Source organism: Physeter macrocephalus, chromosome 14 (assembly GCF_002837175.3).
Source record: "Physeter macrocephalus isolate SW-GA chromosome 14, ASM283717v5, whole genome shotgun sequence".
NCBI lineage: Eukaryota > Metazoa > Chordata > Mammalia > Artiodactyla > Physeteridae > Physeter > Physeter macrocephalus.
The window spans coordinates 124,958,242-124,975,480 of NC_041227.1; the positions used below are offsets into that span (position 1 = coordinate 124,958,242).

A 17,239-nucleotide genomic window follows, 5' to 3' on the forward strand; every position below is an offset into this window, starting at 1 on the left:
TGCTACCGGCCAGGCACCCAGACTCGGGGGCCAGGATCTTCCTCCCTCCCTCCGGCACTGGCTGTATGGCCTTGGGGGTGTTGCTCAGCCTCTCTGAGGACCTGCGAAGTGGGGACGTTATTTTATAAATCCTCAGCCGCTCGCTGAGGGTCAAGCGAGTCATTTAACAGCAAAACGCACTCAGACCAGCAGCTGCTCAGAGCGAACGGTCAGTGCCTGTGAAGTGACTGTTACGTTAGGCGGCGGCCTCCTCCTCTAACGCCCTGGTGGGTACAGCCCCCAGGTGGCATCGCCCCGGCAAGACGGTGTCTGCTCTTTGGTGACATCACAAGTGCTTCCCACCGGCTCCCTTTGGTGCCTCCTTGGGGCTTGGGGGGTGTCACTGAACCACAGTGAAAGAAAGTGGGCGGCTGTGGGGTTGCCGCCCTCGAGGTGATCGGAGGTCCTTTGCAGATGCTATATAACCTTGACCCAGTCCCTCCACCTGATCATGGGCGGAGCCCCCGCTGGCCCCGCCGGGACTGGCAAGACCGAGACGACCAAGGACCTGGGCAGAGCCCTGGCCACCATGGTCTACGTCTTCAACTGCTCCAAGCAGATGGACTACAAGGTGCGCGTCCCAGGCCCAGGGGGGCCTGGAGTCCCCAGGGAGGACCCCCCACGGCCCCTCCCTCAGAAGGCACAGCCTCCACGCCCCAAGTGAGCTCTAGGTGTGTGGACACTGCAGGCCGGACCCAGGCAGGAGGCACCAGCTCCCCAGTTTGCTGACGGCGTCCACCAGACGGACAGGCTGGGTGGCGGTGCCCCCACTGGCGGCCTTGTCCCTCCTGGGAGGCTGGGCCTCTGCAGCATGACCAGCGTGTCTGGTAGAGGCTCTCAGGGTGGGCACAAGCAGCCCCAAACGTCCTGCCTCCCCCGGGGAGGTAAGCCCTCCCCACCTACGTTCCAAGCTTGTCCCCGGCAACTGGGGGCACCAGACAGAGTGAGCGCCTTTGAGAGCTTGGGGGGCGGGGTAGCATGAGGGGCGGGTATAGGGTAGGGGCTGGGTCCTAGCGGTCACTGGAGACTTTGCAGGACAGCCACAGCTCTCAAAGGGCCCGGAAGAGAGGTGACCATGGAGGTCAGGTCAAAGCAGCCCCTGGGGGCCGGGGGGACACTGAGATCAGAAGCTCGGGCCTGCATGGGGCCTCCCTGCCCCACCCCCATCAGAGCCCCACAGTCCAGGGAACCCCATCTTGAGGTTGAGGGTGGGGCCAGCTGCCCCTTCTGACTCTCAAGGCCACAGCCCACACCGGCCTTCTGGGTTTTAGAAAAGTGAAATCTGAAGTTGGCTACTCCCAGAAGGAATCCTGTATATAAACGTTGAAGAATCATCCTGATTATCCAGTTGGGGCCTGCTGTCCGTCCCCCTACCTTAGAGGGAAGCTCCTTCTCTTGTGTGCTAGTGGAAAATGCAAGGGCTGAACTTTACACAAACTCGCTAATCTGAGCCCAGGCAAAGCCCCCATGCCAGGGAGGGTCTGGGCTCTTCCTGGCACCCGGCCCCGGGCAGTATTAACCCTCCCAGGGAGTGAACCTCCTGCCTCTAGCCTTCTGAGGGCCCCAAAGTTCCCAAGCCTGACCCTCGGCCAGGGGGCTGATGGGGCAGGTAGGGGCTCCCGGCAGGGCTCTCCACGCGTGCTTCTCCCGTCTCACCCTTTCTAGTCCTGTGGCAATATCTACAAGGGCCTGGCCCAGACTGGAGCCTGGGGCTGCTTCGATGAGTTTAATCGAATCTCCGTGGAGGTCTTGTCTGTGATCGCCGTACAGGTAGGGCCCGCGTGGTCTCTGGGTCACGTACGGGAACTCACTGCCCTGCCGGCTTGGGGCTCGTCAGCTTTCCTGGAGGGTCAGGTCAGCCTCACTGAGTTGGGGGTGTGGCACATAGGTGAGCGGGACCCCAGCCCTGTCCTTCAGGGGCCCACAGTCTGGGGGGGCCCACAGAAGGAAAACAGTAAGGATCAGACCCAGGGGCACATATGTAACTGAATACAGACGAGGGGATAATCAGTTTTGCTTAGGGGACCAGGACAGAGGGCTTTGTCTCAGTTACCAATGGAGCTGGGCATTGAAGGATGTCTAGGAGTTTATCAGTTAGACAAGGGTGCTGGGAGGGAGAGAAGGAGGAAATGAGCCCGAGTATTTTGTGAACACGCATGACAGAGTGCAGGACTGCCTAGTTCTGGGCTTTATGTAAACTCTCTGTGCCTTCATCTTCTAATCTGTAGAGTGGGTTTGCTGGCAGGATTAGGGGTGAGTGCAGGTAGCTCCTCCACTGTTGTTTCCCCACCTCGGCATAGACATGGAACTATCCCCAAGCCCTGGGGCTGGAGGCCAGTACGGCAAAGAGAGGACGAGGGCAGCCAGCGCCCCCTGGACCCATGGGCAATGCTGACGGCTGCCTTGGGGACCCCCGCCCCCAAAATCAGTGCACAGAACCCCAGGATAATTACATAGAGCTCTGTTGACTCAGATGGAGGAGCAGGAACTGGAACGGAACATTAGGAGAGGCTCCATGTGGAGGGGAGGGGTCCCACCGCCAGCCCCTGCCCTGCTGGGTCGTGAGCCGCACGCTGCAGACCAGTCTGGGAGGAAAGTCCTGGACAACTAGGCGTGAGCTTTGCCCCAAAGCCCCAGGCTCGTAGGTCAGGGCTTAAACTGTGGCAGCAGGGCGCCCTCCAGTGGTGACTTTGAGGTTTGCAGCTGCTCAGCACCACCGAGGGTCAAAGGCAGCTAATGGTCCCCGAATTCAGATTTCACGTGGGGCTGACTTTCTGATGTGGGGATGGCTGCCAGTCAGCCCTCCCACGGCTCACACTGCCCGAGCAGGAGCGGGACACACAGAACGGCTAGGGGGTGGAACGCCACTCAGTAGTATCAAGGAGCAGCCACAACCTGGAGGAGTCCCCAGGGCGTCTCGCTGAGTGACCAAAGCCCGTCTCAGATGACACACGGTACCATCCCTGTTACTAACGTCCACGAAAGGCAGAATCACAGAAACGGGAGCGGCTGAGTGGTTGCAGGGGGTCAGGGGAGGGCAGGGTGGGAGAACGGTGGGGGTGGCTCTAGAGGGTGACAACGCCTGAGGTCACAGAAATGTCCCATCATCTCCACGTTGCTGTCCTGGTGGTGATGCTGCACTACGGTCACCCTCGGGGGGCGCCGGGGAGGGGCCCATGGGATCCCCTCCATGTTCGTTCTTACAACGGCATGTGAATCTACAGTTGTATCAAAGTTTAAAGTTTAATTTAAAAAAAGAAAAAGGAATCAGGAAGGTCCTCTGCAAATTCACAGCCACACGCTTTAGCACAAACGAAGATCCGTCCAGCCCCTCGAAGGCGGTCATTCCCCCGTGAACGCGTCTGTGTACCCACTGTTTAGGTAAAATGTATCCAAGATGCGATTCGGGCCAAGAAAGAAACGTTTAATTTCCTGGGAGAGATGATAAGCCTCATTCCCACTGTGGGCCTTTTCATCACCATGAACCCCGGGTACGCCGGACGTACGGAGCTGCCCGAGAACCTGAAGGCCCTGTTCAGGTGTGTGGAGGGCGGGGATGGCATGAGGAAGTGCCCCGGAGCGTGCTGCGGAGGGCGAGGCCGACCGGTGGGGGCTGTGGGAGAGGAGGAGTCCAGAGACAAGGCCCAAGAGTGAGGGGGACCAGCCCGCCAGGGCCTCTGACACCTGGGGTGGAGGTCCCGTTTCAGGCACAGCCGGCCAGTGAGGGAGGACAGGGCTCAGGTGACCCTCAGAGGAGTCGAGTAAAGGGTTGCAGGGCCTGGAGACGCCCCTGTGCGGGGCGTAGGAGGAACAAGTGACGCGGGGAGCGGAGCCGGGCGGCGGGTGGGGGCCTGGGAACCCGGCTCCGCGCCTAGACTCTCAGCCAGTGATGCTGTGCTCCTCCTGGCAGGTGAGGTGTGCCCCTAGGTGACAAGGGGCAGGCGGGGGCATGGTTGGAAGAGGGGGAGAAGCCAAGGCAGACCCCGCTGACCCCCTCAGGCCCTGCGCCATGGTGGTCCCCGACTTTGAACTGATATGCGAGATCATGCTGGTGTCTGAGGGCTTTCTGGAGGCCCGCCTTCTGGCCAGGAAGTTCATCACGCTCTACACCTTGTGCAAAGAGCTGCTGTCAAAGCAGGTGTGTGACGGCGTCCTGGGCCCGCAGAGCTGGGGTCGGGAGGGGTTACAAACGCAGGTGGCCCGGATGCCTCCCAGACAGCCTGGTGGAGCCTCCACACGTCCCAGCGGCGGGCTGGCCTCGGTCCCAGCCCCCCGGCCGGCGCGCTCACGCCCGCCCGCCCCTGCCCTCCACTCGCAGGATCATTATGACTGGGGCCTGCGAGCCATCAAGTCTGTGCTGGTGGTGGCCGGCTCCCTGAAGAGGGGCGACCCCAGCCGGGCAGAGGACCAGGTGCTGATGAGGGCGCTCAGGGACTTCAATGTCCCCAAGATCGCCACCGACGACCTGCCCGTGTTCGTGGGGCTCATCGGGGACCTCTTCCCCGCCCTGGACGTGCCTCGGAAACGGGACCTCAATTTCGAGAAGGTGGGTACGGCCGGGGTCACGCCGGTCCGGGAAGCCACACCCCGGCCTCCGTCCCGCCGAGGATGCCTCTTTCCGCCACACGCCGGATGGGTACCTGCCTAAGTGGCAGGTTCCACGCTGGGGTGGTGGTCACGTCTGCCGGCGGGCAGTGGCCACACGTGCACGGCTTCCTCTGCCCCGAGGAACGTCCTGAGGCTACGGGTTGCCTCTCCAGCCCCTCTTGCAACGCTGGGGGGTCGGGAGAGGAAGGGGAGGATGCTTTGGGCAAACCCATTCCCCTCACGGGGTTCTCAGTAGCACCCATGGCAGAGCACGTAAACACCCCCAGGGGCAGGGCCGCTGTTCCCTTCTGATCTCTCCGCTGGGCAGGGGGCTCCCTCGCCCTGCACGGCGGGCCCAGCGCCCCGTTCCCACACGCCTTGCCCAGGTCATCAAGCAGAGCATCGTGGAGCTCGAGCTGCAGGCGGAGGACAGCTTCGTGCTGAAGGTGGTGCAGCTGGAGGAGCTGCTGCAAGTCAGGCACTCGGTGTTTGTCATCGGGAATGCGGGCAGTGGCAAGTCCCAGGTACACGCCCACCCGGGCATCCGGCCCAGTGCCGCCCGGGCGGAAGGAAGCTGTGACGGGGGGCCGGGGGCGGAGAAGGAGGCTTGGAGTGGCCAGCGGACCCTGGTCCTACCGATGAGGCCCTTCTCCCAGGTCCTCCCCTCCTCCTCCTCCTTCCCCCTTGATATCAGTCACCCCGCCTCTCTGCAGCCAACCCCCCACCCTCCTGTCCCCCGTCCCCCACCGTTGCCTGGGGCACAGTGGAAAGCAGAGGTGGCGGCCAACATGACTGATGCCTATAACATCGGAAAATTCTAAACCAGCCGAGTATTCAGCCAGCCACCCGCAGGATGGACTATTATGCTGTTATGAAAGATCAGTTCCAAAGGCTATGTAACATGAGGGGCGCTCACTGCAAGTTATTTTTGGAAGGCAGAAACTGTACGAACCAGTTCTCTAAAGAGGAACGTGTACATGTATGTCCACACATGTACCCATGGGAAACATCCTCAGATGTCCTCAGAAACCCTTTTCTCTGGGGGGGAAGAATTACAGGTAGTTTCCTTCCTTTAATTTTTCTTTCCGCCAGCACGTTGCTTTTATCACCAGGGAACTAGTATGAGTGTTACCCGCTCTGGGCACGAGTAGCCCTCCGCTGTGCACAGACAGGAACAATCGCAGGGCGTCTTCCTGGACGTCGTTTGGGGCTCGCAAACTCACCTGCGTGTCGCCAGAGCAAAGCAGGCCCAGAGCAGGGACTCTGCCTGTGGGTCTTCACGGGCCCTTGGAGCTCACACGGGGGCCCCAGCGCAGGGTCTGGGCGCGGGACGTGGCCCTGAGTGAGCAGCCCCCGCCTCGGTGCAGGTCCTCAAGTCTCTGAACAAGACCTATCAGAACCTGCAGAGGAAGCCGGTCGCCGTGGACCTGGACCCCAAGGCCGTCACCTGTGACGAGCTCTTCGGCGTCACCAACCCGGTGACCAGGGAGTGGACCGATGGTAATCGGAGCCGCATCCCCGGCAGGGCCGAGAGGGCGAGGGCTCGGAGCGGGCGTCCCAGGCCTGGGTCCACGGCGGGCCCGCTTTGTCGTGGCCGCTCGGCCGGCCTCTGTGCAGCGAGCACGTGGCCGAGCCCCCGAGGGAGACCCTCAGCAGGCCCAGCGGCGGTGAGGGGCCCACACGTACGCGTGGTGCATAACGATGGCGCTTGTGGAGAGCAGGAAGATCACAGAGCGGGGCTGGGTCACTCTCCCAGGCGGGAGGAACGGGGGGAAGCCATGGACACCGGAGCATTAGCATACTTGCCTCAAGCAGGGCTGAGGGGAGACGGGGCCCCCACCCCATGGTCCACAGGAGGAGAGCCCTGAAGTGCAGGCTGGAGCCTTGGGTGCTGGGAATGGTGTTTCTCTGGGGAAGGGCCTTGATGAGATCTGTGCTTTATATTAAAAAAAAAAAAAAAAAAAAAAAAAAACTCTGGACATTGGAGAAAGGACAGGTGGGGGGCTAGGGGAGATGGGGGGCTGAGATCTGTGCTTTATATTAAAAAAAAAAAAAAAAAAAAAAAAAAACTCTGGACATTGGAGAAAGGACAGGTGAGGGGCTAGGGGAGATGGGGGGCCCCAAGGGTGGTCCAGGAGGAGGAAGGGGCACTGGAGGGGTCGGAAGAGGTGGGTGTGTACGGCTTGCCAGGGGACCATCCCCACCCCCGCCCCACCCAAGCTTCCATGTGTCCCCGTCCCGGGACAGGAAGCCAGGGAGGTTCTGCTCCAGTCTCCCCTCTGTGAGAGGCCCCCTGCCCGCCACATCCTCCTCTACCCCTCTCCCTGCTTTCTTTTTGTGACTTGGCATCTATTTCCGCGCGTGTATCTTGCGTCGTCACCCCCTCCACTGGGATGCAAGCTCTGTGGGGTGGGCAGGGGCTTCAGTTGTCCCCACGCCCCCTGCTCTGAGCCTGACTCTTTTTTTTTTCCTGTTTTTTTTTAATTAATTAATTTTCTTTATTTTATTTCTGGCCGCATCGGGTCTTCATTGCTGCGCGCGGGCTTTCTCTAGTTGCGGCGAGTGGGGGCTACTCTCCGTTGCGGTGCGTGGGCTTCTCGTTACGGTGGCTTCTGTTGTGGAGCACGGGCTCTAGAGCTCAGGCTCAGTAGTTGTGGCGCACAGGCTTAGTTGCTCCGCGGCATGTGGGATCCTCTCGGGCCAAGGATCGAACCCCCGTCCCCTGAACTGGCAGGCGGATTCTTATCCCCTGCGCCACCAGGGAAGTCCCTGAGCCTGACTCTAAGACCACTCAGCAAACCTTTATTGAGTGAATGAATGAAAGAGGGAAGGGGTGAGTGAGGGGTGCAGGACGGGGCAGTGGCCTTCCACATAGGGCTGTTGAATCTGAGAAGTGGACCAGACTTGGGGGGGATGTCGGGGGGCAGGGGCAGGGGTGGAGTCACAAAGGTGGGTCCTCGGGGTCAGGAGAAGGGCAGGAAGTGAGCCAGGTCCCCTCCTGTCTGAGGGCCTCTGCTGTCCCTCTGAAGTAGGGCACTGGCCACCTCTGAGAGAGAGGCCAGTGTTGGCCCAGAGGGGACAAGAGGGGGCGAGCTTGGTCTCAGCCCCTGTGGCCCCAGGGAGAGCCGCCCAGAGCTGGAGCTGACAGAGCCCCACCGCCCACAGGCCTCTTCTCCACCATCATGCGGGACCTGGCCAACATCCCTCACGACGGCCCCAAGTGGATCGTCCTGGATGGGGACATAGACCCCATGTGGATCGAGTCCCTCAACACCGTCATGGATGACAACAAGGTACAAGGCACCCCTGGATCCCAGAGCTGAGCCCCCCAGAATGGCAGTAACGTGGGGGAGGGGAGCATATGGGACATGCCACGTGTCTCGCCTGCCGCACTCAGCAGACAGGACCCGCCGTGCATGGGGGCTCAGGAGGGGGCCTGCCTGGAGTTCTGCACAAAGCGTTATGGGCGAGGGAAAGCCACCCCCCCCCCATCACAAGACGCGTTCCTCGCGGGACGCAGGCCCGCGTGCACCCGGCTCACCTGCTTTTTGGCCGCAGCGTGGGCGAAGGATGCAGGCGTAGAGAGCGTTCCTGTCTGACTGACGCGTGGCACGATGTTGGAGGGGTAGCTAGTATCTTGGAAGGCGCGGACAGTGTTGAGAATTATCTAGAAGCAGCTTAAGAAAGTGATTCTCAATAGGGTGCAGGAGGGAACCCCAGAATTCCTGGGGAGGGGTCGGGGTCACGGTTTGAAAGGCAAATTTAGCCTCAGAGCGAAGTCCTACGTCATCCACACGCATCCGGACGCTCTCCATGGCCCCGGGGTGGGAAGGGCCGGGGGGGCTGGCATCGAGGACGGCAGGGAGACGCTGGATTAGGGAAGCTGGTTGGTGGCTGGCGGGGGTACGGGGAGTGTCCCCGACCTCCTCCTCTTCTGAGACGTGACCTGTGAAACCCTCAGGACGAGGGTGCTTTGGGGCTGAAACCCACAGGCCTGTGCCCCTCGCTAGGTCCTCACCCTGGCCAGCAACGAGCGGATCCTCCTGAACCGCACCATGCGGCTGGTGTTCGAGATCAGCCACCTGAGGACGGCCACACCGGCCACCGTCTCCAGAGCCGGCATCCTGTACCTCAACCCGGCCGACCTAGGGTGGAACCCGTGAGTTGGGCTTTTGTTCTCCTGCTCCAAACCATGCGGAGAACAAGGAGGGCATTGGCGTTTCAGAGTTTCCTGTGAGTGCATTCGTTCGTCCACTCACTCGTTCATTCATACGCTAAATACCTTGTGCTGGGCCCTCCCCCGGCAGCAGCGTGGGGGCAATGAAGGATGCGGGGCAGATGTATGAGTAAGTGACGTAATGCACGGAGGCTCTGCGTCACGGCAGCTAACGAAACAGAAGTTTGTACCACATGCAGGGAGCTCTGAGGAGGAGGGAGGGAGGGTCTGGGCGTGTTGTGGAGACAGGAAGTCTTCCTGGAGGAGCTGGAGGTTGGGCTGACCCCCGAGAGGAGAAGGAGCTTTCCAGGTAGACAGACAGGGGAAGGCATTCCAAGTGAGAACCAACATTTAAGGGGCTGCAGGGCGAGAGTGTGAGGTTCCCAGGAGCTGGCGGTGGTCAGGTGTTCGTGGATGGAGCGGGAAGCCTGAGGGCGCTCTTGGCAGGAAGGGACTGACCCTGGACCAGCCTCCGGGGCCGGCACGGGGCCCTTTCTGACGTGACGAGGAGAGTTCATGGCGGCAGGTGACGGGTGGCCACTGGGGACAGGGGAGGAGGGGTGGATGTGAGAAATGTTTGAAACCTTAAGAAATGGAAGGCTTGCCATTGATCCTGGAGGCATGTTTTTGTACTAGTAATTTATACGCCAGGACATCCTGCGTGGTCTTGAGTAGAAACCCCAGTGCAACATGCTGGGACTGACAGGCTCAGGAGAAACACCTTGGCTGCATTCATTCAGTCGTCCACTTCATTCATGCATTCATTCATTCAACCAGTGCTTTGCGCACCTGCTGTGTGTCTGACCCTCGGATGCTCCGTGCTGGGGAAACTGGGTCTCCCAGAGAGATGTGGAGGGTGGTAAGAGATGCTGGGAGGAAGAAGAATCCTTGAAGGATTCGAGAAGGAACAGGTGGAAGGGAAACCGGGGAGGTGACGCCCCACATAGCCAGGGAGGAAGAAGCTTCAGGAGGGAAGCAGCGTCGAGAGGGTCACGTCCGGAGGGTCAAGGAGCCAAGGACAGAAAGTTGCCACTGGATTTGGCAGCTGGGAGCTCACCATTAACTCAGGAAGAACAGCTTCCTGGCGCGACAGGGGCAGAAGCCAGATGGCAACTCATGGAGGAGGAATTGAGAGGAGGCCCTGGTAATGAGGGTCTTTCTGGAAATGTCTCATGGCAGCTGGGGCGAGATGAGCGGGCATGGGTGTTTCCAGGCGCAGGCAAGTGTGCCGGTGGGGAGAGAGGGGGAGGCGGAGAGTTCACGCTCGACGCGTCTGTGCATCGAGTGGGACGTGAGACCGCCGTCTCCCGATGCAGCGAGGCCGGGGCTGGGGGGGTACACGAGCGCAGTGACCCTGCAGGGACAGAACCAGAGCTGGCCTGACCCACAGGGGCCTGGGGGCCGCTGAGAGCCAACACCACTATGCCGCCTTCTCCAGCAACGCCTGTCATCCTGCTTTGTTGGTGTCCTGTGGCCGCCATGACAAAGGACCACAAACCGGGCAGCTTCAAACCATGGAAGTTTTTTCTCTTCTGGTTCTGGAGGCCAGAAGTCTGAAATCAGGTGTTGGAAGGGTTGGTTCCTTCTGGAAGCTCTGAGGGGGAATCTCTTCTAGGGCTTCTCCCCCAGCTTCTGGCGTGGCTGGCAATCCTTGGCGTGTAGACACGTCACCCCGTCGCACAGCCACCGTTCCGAGTCTCACGTGGTCTTCCCTCGGCACGTGCCTCTGTGTCCTAATTTCCCGCTCCTCATGAGGACCAGCCGCTGGACCGGGGCCCCCCTCATCCAGGACGCACCCTCTCGAGATCCTTATTTTGATTGCATCTGCAAACACCCTTTTTCCAAATAAGGCCACATTCACAGACCGTGGGTGGACATGCCTTTTGAGGGGCCCCCATTCTTCCCACTACACACGTCTGGGCGTTTCCAGGGTGGGCAGCAGACAAGGCAAGAGAACTGGAACAAAGTCTGAGCGGGAGCCGCTAAGACGCAAGAGTACGGGAAGGAGACGGTGGGGCCGAGGGGCACCCAGTGGCCGCTCAGCGGGGGCGGGAAGGAGAGCGGAAGATCAGCAGGGGTGGGCAGGGGCGGGCCCGAAGGCTCACCCTTCAGCCGGGAGTGGTTCTCGGGGCTCCAGAGGGATAAGTTACAAGAGAGTGGGTGGCATCCGGGGGCCCAGGAGGAGACCCGGGATTTGCTGGAGAGAAGTGGAGAGGCTGAGAGCCTGCTCAGGCCTCCCCCGCCCCCCGACCCAGAGAAAGAGCAGCCCAGCAGGGGCAGCCGTGACTCAAGGCAGGGGTGGCTGAGCATATCCAGGAGGGGGAGGTGAAGCAAAGCTCCAGGGCCAGAGGGGCCCCGTGGCCTCTGGGGACAGGGCAGGAGCCTGCAGGGAAGCCACTCGTCCTCCCGGGGTCTGGGTCTGGGTCGGCTTTTCAGATCAAAGCCAGCGCGCACATTTGCATGCAGTAAATGTCTCTAACGAGGCAAAATTTAAAATTTGATATATCCGCCTTCAAGATAGAAGGCAATTGCAGCAGTCTATGTATAGATTTGCAAATTGGTCTCCATTCTGAAGACCAGCTGTATTTGGAATTCAGTTCTCAACTGCACTGTGTTTGCTTGTGGACGTAGAGTGTTTAAAGGTTTGCTCTGTTACCTAGTGAACCCAGGGGCAACGGGGCAGAGTTTTTGAGCTCTTGGTTCTCTGTTCTGCTAGGGGTGCCGTAAGAGGCAGAGCTTCCAGAACATGCGCTCATTTGCAGAAAGGCACGTCTGCTGGGGCTGCGGAGGGCAGGCGAGCTGCGTCGGGTAACGCAAGCTTCCTGCTTACGTTTTGGGCATTCTAGAAAGGACAGCTCACTGAGCTCATCAGCCCGCAAGGGAGCCGGACGCCCTTTACGCTTTTAGCAGGCACTTGTTTAGCACCGACCGTGGACCAGGCTCCCCTCTATGAGCTTTAAAAATATCAGCCCAGGTAGTCCTTCGAATATGGGAGTGATTATCATCACTCCCATTTACGGATGAGAAACCTGAGACCCAGACATGTTGAGTAACTTGCCCGAGGCCATGGCTGGCCACGCTAGAGCCATTCAAGCCAGACAGTCAGGATCTAGAATCCACACCCCTCACAGCCGTGGTGGGCCACCTCTATGCAACCCACTCCAGAGATGTATGTGTGCCAGACAACCCAACACGGCTCCTCAGGAATGCCTGTTGTATTGGTTTGGACTCTTCCATTAAATGTGTCAATTGGCTCAATTCACCATGTATGCTTCAGGCATGGCTGGATCCAGGAGTCCAGATAATGCAGTGATGTGTCCCTGCTCCTCTCCTTTCCTTTCCCTTTTCTTCCCTTCCCATCCCCTCCCTCTCTCTCCCCCAGATGATGTTATGAAACTTCTCTCTCCTCTCCTCTTCTCCTATATCCAGCTCTGCTGTCCTCAGTATTATCTGCATTTGGGGGTAGGAAGGATGGCTCCCAGTTGTTCTAGGAGGACAGCACCCCACAGCTAGAATCCCTGGGAAAGAGCGCACCCTCATCAGATCCTCTTAAGGTCTGGGACCGGCCCCATCACCAGGCAGGAGTACCAGAATCACGTGGAAGCGTTCACCAAGCGGAGGGTGGCCGGGGGGACCCAAGGTGGTGGCCCAGTCCTGCGGCACCTCCCCGTCTTCCCCAGGGTGGTGAGCAGCTGGATAGAGGGGCGCAAGGCGCAGTCGGAAAAGGCCAACCTGATGATCCTCTTTGACAAGTACCTGCCCACCTGCCTGGACAAGCTTCGCGTCGGGTTTAAGAAGATCACCCCAGTGCCCGAGATCGCGGTCATCCAGATGATCCTGCGCCTGCTCGAGTGCCTCCTTACCGAGAAGAACGCACCGCCCGGCTCTGCCAAGGAGCTGTACGAGCTCTACTTCGTGTTCGCCTGCTTCTGGGCCTTCGGAGGGGCCGTGTTCCAGGACCAGGTGAGCAGCCGGCCGCGGCGGGTGCCTGGCCGCCCAGCCCCGGTCTCCCGGCCTCCCTCTCAGCTGGGCCGCTTCTGTGCTTTATTTTGTTTCCCAACAGCTTGTAGATTATCGGGTCGAGTTCAGCCGATGGTGGATCAACGAATTTAAGACAATCAAGTTCCCCTCGCAGGGAACCATCTTTGACTACTACATAGATCCCGACACCAAAAAGTTCCTGCCATGGACGGACAAGGTGCCCCGCTTCGAGCTGGACCCTGATGTCCCGCTGCAGGTAACTGCCCAGAGCGGTGACGATTTATGACGATTTAGGAGCAGGACTCAGAGCCCATCCCACTCGCTCCTCAATGGGATGTCCAGTCGCAGACGGTTTTCAACAATAGGACCTTTCAAGTAAGACTGGGGATGTGACAAACTGTCCAGGTCTGCAAGTTTGTTCGGAAGGTGGGAATTGGAGGCTCAGGTGTGTCTGGGGTTACAGCTCCTCCCTCTCTGCCCCCGTCCTCCTGCCCCTCCCCCAGGCCTCCCTGGTGCACACCGCGGAAACCATCCGCATCCGCTACTTCATGGACCTGCTCGTGGAGAGGTCGTGGCCGGTGATGCTGGTGGGGAATGCAGGGACGGGCAAGTCGGTGCTGATGGGCGACAAGCTGGACAGCCTGAGCACAGACGACTACTTAGTGCAGGCCGTGCCCTTCAACTTCTACACGACCTCGGCTATGCTGCAGGGTGAGCTTGAGGACAAGCGTGGCTCCTCCCAGCCTGGCCTCGGCACACCCAGTCACTCTCATCCGACGCGACTGCCCCCCAGTCCCACCCTGACGTTGCTCACAGCGCCTTCTTACTGCAGCCCCGGGAGCTTGCCAGCGGCCTCTCCACTTCCCATGCCCCCACCCACTGCCCTCTGCGCCCAGAGCAGGGGGCCGAGGGCGGCAGATCCCACAGGGAGCTCCCCTCATAACTAGTCTCCGGTGGCCCCGAGGTCGAAGAGCGCAAGGTTCCCGCCCCCCTGCCTGGAGCCGGTGGGGTGCCCACCACCCTCTCCTTTACTCCTGAGGTGGCTGGAGTCCAACCCACCTGTCTTTGGTGCCCCAGGGCTACCCTTTGGGCCACGGCCTCTGAGATCCACCAGGCACCGTGGTAGTCACCCCATTCCCTTCTCTAGGTGTTCTCGAAAAGCCGCTGGAGAAGAAATCAGGGCGGAATTACGGGCCACCAGGCACCAAGAAGCTGGTCTACTTCATCGACGACATGAACATGCCCGAGGTGGACAAGTACGGGACGGTGGCCCCGCACACCCTCCTCCGGCAGCACATGGACCACAGGCACTGGTGAGTTGGGGCGGGGGGCTGCGTGCCACAGGAAGGATGCAGGCCTGGGACACAGGACCACGCTGATGGGGTCACAGGTCTGGGGAGAGGTGGGGGGCCAAGGTCTCCTCCTCTCATACGTTCCGCAAATACGCCCTGGGCATCTGCCAGGCCCCGGGCTGGCGGCTGTGGCCTGCAGTTCCATGGAGCAGGGACAGACAAGTACCCCTCCGACTGAAGTGTCCATACGGCAGAGAAGACAGAGGGGTGCAGTTCCAGGGTGAAGGGAGCAGTCACAGAGGACCCCAGCGGCTGGGTCAGAGACCCGGGGTGGGAGGAGACAGCTGGGAGCTCCATTACTGGCCTTAGTGTCAGTACTTTGGAGGGAGAGCATCTCGGGCACAGCAGATGCCATGGGCAGGGGGAGTGTGGCCCCTGGAGGGGCCACCGGAGCCCAGCGTGGCTGGGGCATGAGAGCCAGAGCCAGAGGGAGAGGGTGCCCGGGGCAGGGCGGCCAGACCCCAGGGCTCATGGACCACCGGACAGGGAACACTTTCTCCCAAGGGCAACGGAAAGCCGAGGGTGGCATGTTTACATTTGCAGTCTGGAAAGGTCAGAACATTCAGTGTGGTTAAAACAAGTATCACTTGTGGGCTTCCCTGGTGGCGCAGTGATTGAGAGTCCGCCTGCCGATGCAGGGGACACAGGTTCGTGCCCCGGTCCGGGAGGATCCCACATGCCGCGGAGCGGCTGGGCCCGTGAGCCATGGCCGCTGAGCCTGCGCGTCCGGAGCCTGTGCTCCTCAGCGGGAGAGGCCACAGCAGTGAGAGGCCCGCGTACCGCAAAAAAAAAAAAAAAAAGTATCACTTGAAAGAAGTGTGCCATGATGACCTGGCAAGTGGCCCAGGCCAAACCTGGGGGTTTTGAGACCAAAGGAACCCGAGAAATCTCATCCGAGGTCAGTGAGGGGATGCGTGGAGCCTACCCCTTACTGCCGAGAAGTAGGGCACAGAGGGGAAAAGTGGCCTGCTGGCCGTCACAGCCCTGATGAAAGGCCCAGCTGGAGGTCAGGCCCACATGTCTGACTCCATGGCTGGCCTTCCCCGCGACATGACACCGACTCCAGGGCTCACGGGCTGTAGGAGCCCAGCAAGGACAGCAGTGAAGCCATGGGGGCTGTGGGCTGTGACGTGGGAACAGGGTGTTAGGGATGGCTCCCTGGGGAGGTGACAGAGCTGGGCCGGGGCGGGGCACACTTGAAGAGCAGCCGTGCGAGAGCTCGACATCTGTGAGGACATGAAAGTGGTGTGGGACGGCCAGGGCCCAGGACAGGTCTGAGGAGGGACAGGGCAGGAGGCCAAGGGCAAGGCAGGAGGGATACGTGAGGGCTGCCCGCGCCCCCCTCGGGAGGATCTGCTGGGAGGCCCAGGAGGGCCCAGGGGTGGCCCCTCACTCTCCCGGGCCCTGGTTGCATGCTCTCGAAATGGGCTCACCAGGTCGTGCATCCTTGCAAAGTTTACAAAACTAAGATGTGTTGTACTCTTCTTTAAGAGGGCCCTAAGAGCTGTGAAGCTTCAGCCCTGGGTCCACATCTGCCCTTGAGTTTGTCCTGAAGAATCTCTCTAGGAGGGGGAGGCATAGTCAGATTTGGAAGATCCCTCTAGAATTCCACATAAAGGGGCCCCACAAGCAACAGGGAAGGCTGGACTGTTCAGAGGCTCTGTCAGCAAGGGCAGAAGAAGCAGCAACACAGACCGCCCCCTACCACGTAGATCGGGCGGGCCCCACGTGGAGGGCAGACCCACAGGCCAAAGGAGAAACTGCCACGTTGGTGGAAGAAAGTGTGACCCGGGGAAAGGTGAGGAGTGGGCAGGTTTCAAAAGCATAGACCGGAAGGCCGAAGCGTGGCTACTCTGACGTGCCGGAAAACTGAGGAGCACTGTTCACCAAGAGACACCACGGACAAGCACAATATGGAGTTGGCGGGAGAAATTACTTGCAGTGCCTGACACTGGCAGTGGATTAACATGTGGGGCACACAAGGAATCCCCACAGATCAACAAGGGCCGGCACCAACTCCCAACAGAAAACAAAGCAAAACGACGGGGGGAAGAGCCAAAAGGTAAAAGGCACATGAAAGATGCACAAGCTCTTTATAGCCTTTGACCTCGCCTGAGCCCCTGGAAGTGTTAGCAGTGCCCTGGCACCGAGGAAACTCTTCAGCTTATTTGATCATCGTCACCATCATCATCCTTGATAATTAGAGTGATAATGGGGGCGGTGGTAAACATTTATGGAACCCTTGCTCTATTTCAGGTGCCCTTCTAAGTTTATTTTCATGCATTAGCTCCATTCGTCCTCATAATGACCCATTGCACAGATAAGAACACTGAGGCACGGAGGGGTTAGCCAGCCTCCCCAGAGTCACGATGCTACTGAATGGAGGAGCTGGAACATAAACCCAGACCTGAACACTGAGCCACTCTGTTGCCTCCTGTTTCGAAATTTTTCTTAAGAGCATGAAGTACAATTGGCCATTTCACATGTAATTGTTATTTTGAGGTTTATTTGTTTTTTTAACCATATGCAGGGCAGTACTGGGGTGGGTGGGGAGCCGGGGGTGGCTCCTGGGGGCCGGCAGCAGGGCATCACGCTGGCCTTGCCCACGCAGGTATGACCGACAGAAGCTGACACTGAAGGACGTCCATAACTGTCAGTACGTGGCATGCATGAACCCCACTGCTGGATCCTTCACCATCGACCCCAGACTTCAGGTAGGCAGAACCCAGACTCGTCTCGGTCAGCTGCAGGAGCCCAAGGCTCACTTTGGCAAATGAGAAGGAAAGCATTGATTTGGGATTGTGGGGCTGCGGGCTGGCATTCCCTGGAGAACGCCCCAGCCTTTCAGAAGATGTCAGGACATTCCCAGTGGGTGGGGGAGGGGGGGGTGTTGAGAGGGTAGTCAGCTCTCCCTGTGAGCCCATAGGGCTGCCAGACTTAGCAAATAAAAATACAGATGCCTGCTCAAATCTGAATTTCAGATAAACAGAAAATCATGCCCCATAAGATGTTTGAGACATATTTGTACTAAAAAAAAAAAAATTTTTCCTATGTGAAATTCAGA

The 17,239-nt window shown here is 59.6% G+C and overlaps 2 protein-coding genes across 4 annotated transcripts in view; one reads left to right on the plus strand and one right to left on the minus strand.

The window, feature by feature from the left end:
- The window catches only part of DNAH17 (dynein axonemal heavy chain 17), a 111,358-nt gene that overhangs the window by 46,828 nt on the left and 47,291 nt on the right, over nucleotides 1-17,239 (plus strand). The window contains exons 35-48 of the mRNA XM_024130151.3: nucleotides 454-610; nucleotides 1,705-1,809; nucleotides 3,421-3,578; nucleotides 4,039-4,177; nucleotides 4,358-4,585; nucleotides 5,013-5,150; nucleotides 5,994-6,126; nucleotides 7,792-7,919; nucleotides 8,637-8,785; nucleotides 12,523-12,805; nucleotides 12,906-13,079; nucleotides 13,327-13,534; nucleotides 13,971-14,136; nucleotides 16,787-16,889. Of these exons, the coding sequence (XP_023985919.1) occupies nucleotides 454-610; nucleotides 1,705-1,809; nucleotides 3,421-3,578; nucleotides 4,039-4,177; nucleotides 4,358-4,585; nucleotides 5,013-5,150; nucleotides 5,994-6,126; nucleotides 7,792-7,919; nucleotides 8,637-8,785; nucleotides 12,523-12,805; nucleotides 12,906-13,079; nucleotides 13,327-13,534; nucleotides 13,971-14,136; nucleotides 16,787-16,889 (2,269 nt within the window). The remainder of the gene's footprint in view (nucleotides 1-453; nucleotides 611-1,704; nucleotides 1,810-3,420; nucleotides 3,579-4,038; nucleotides 4,178-4,357; nucleotides 4,586-5,012; nucleotides 5,151-5,993; nucleotides 6,127-7,791; nucleotides 7,920-8,636; nucleotides 8,786-12,522; nucleotides 12,806-12,905; nucleotides 13,080-13,326; nucleotides 13,535-13,970; nucleotides 14,137-16,786; nucleotides 16,890-17,239) is intronic.
- PGS1 (phosphatidylglycerophosphate synthase 1) overlaps nucleotides 1-17,239 on the minus strand; it is a 110,479-nt gene that overhangs the window by 9,869 nt on the left and 83,371 nt on the right. The window lies entirely within an intron of this gene.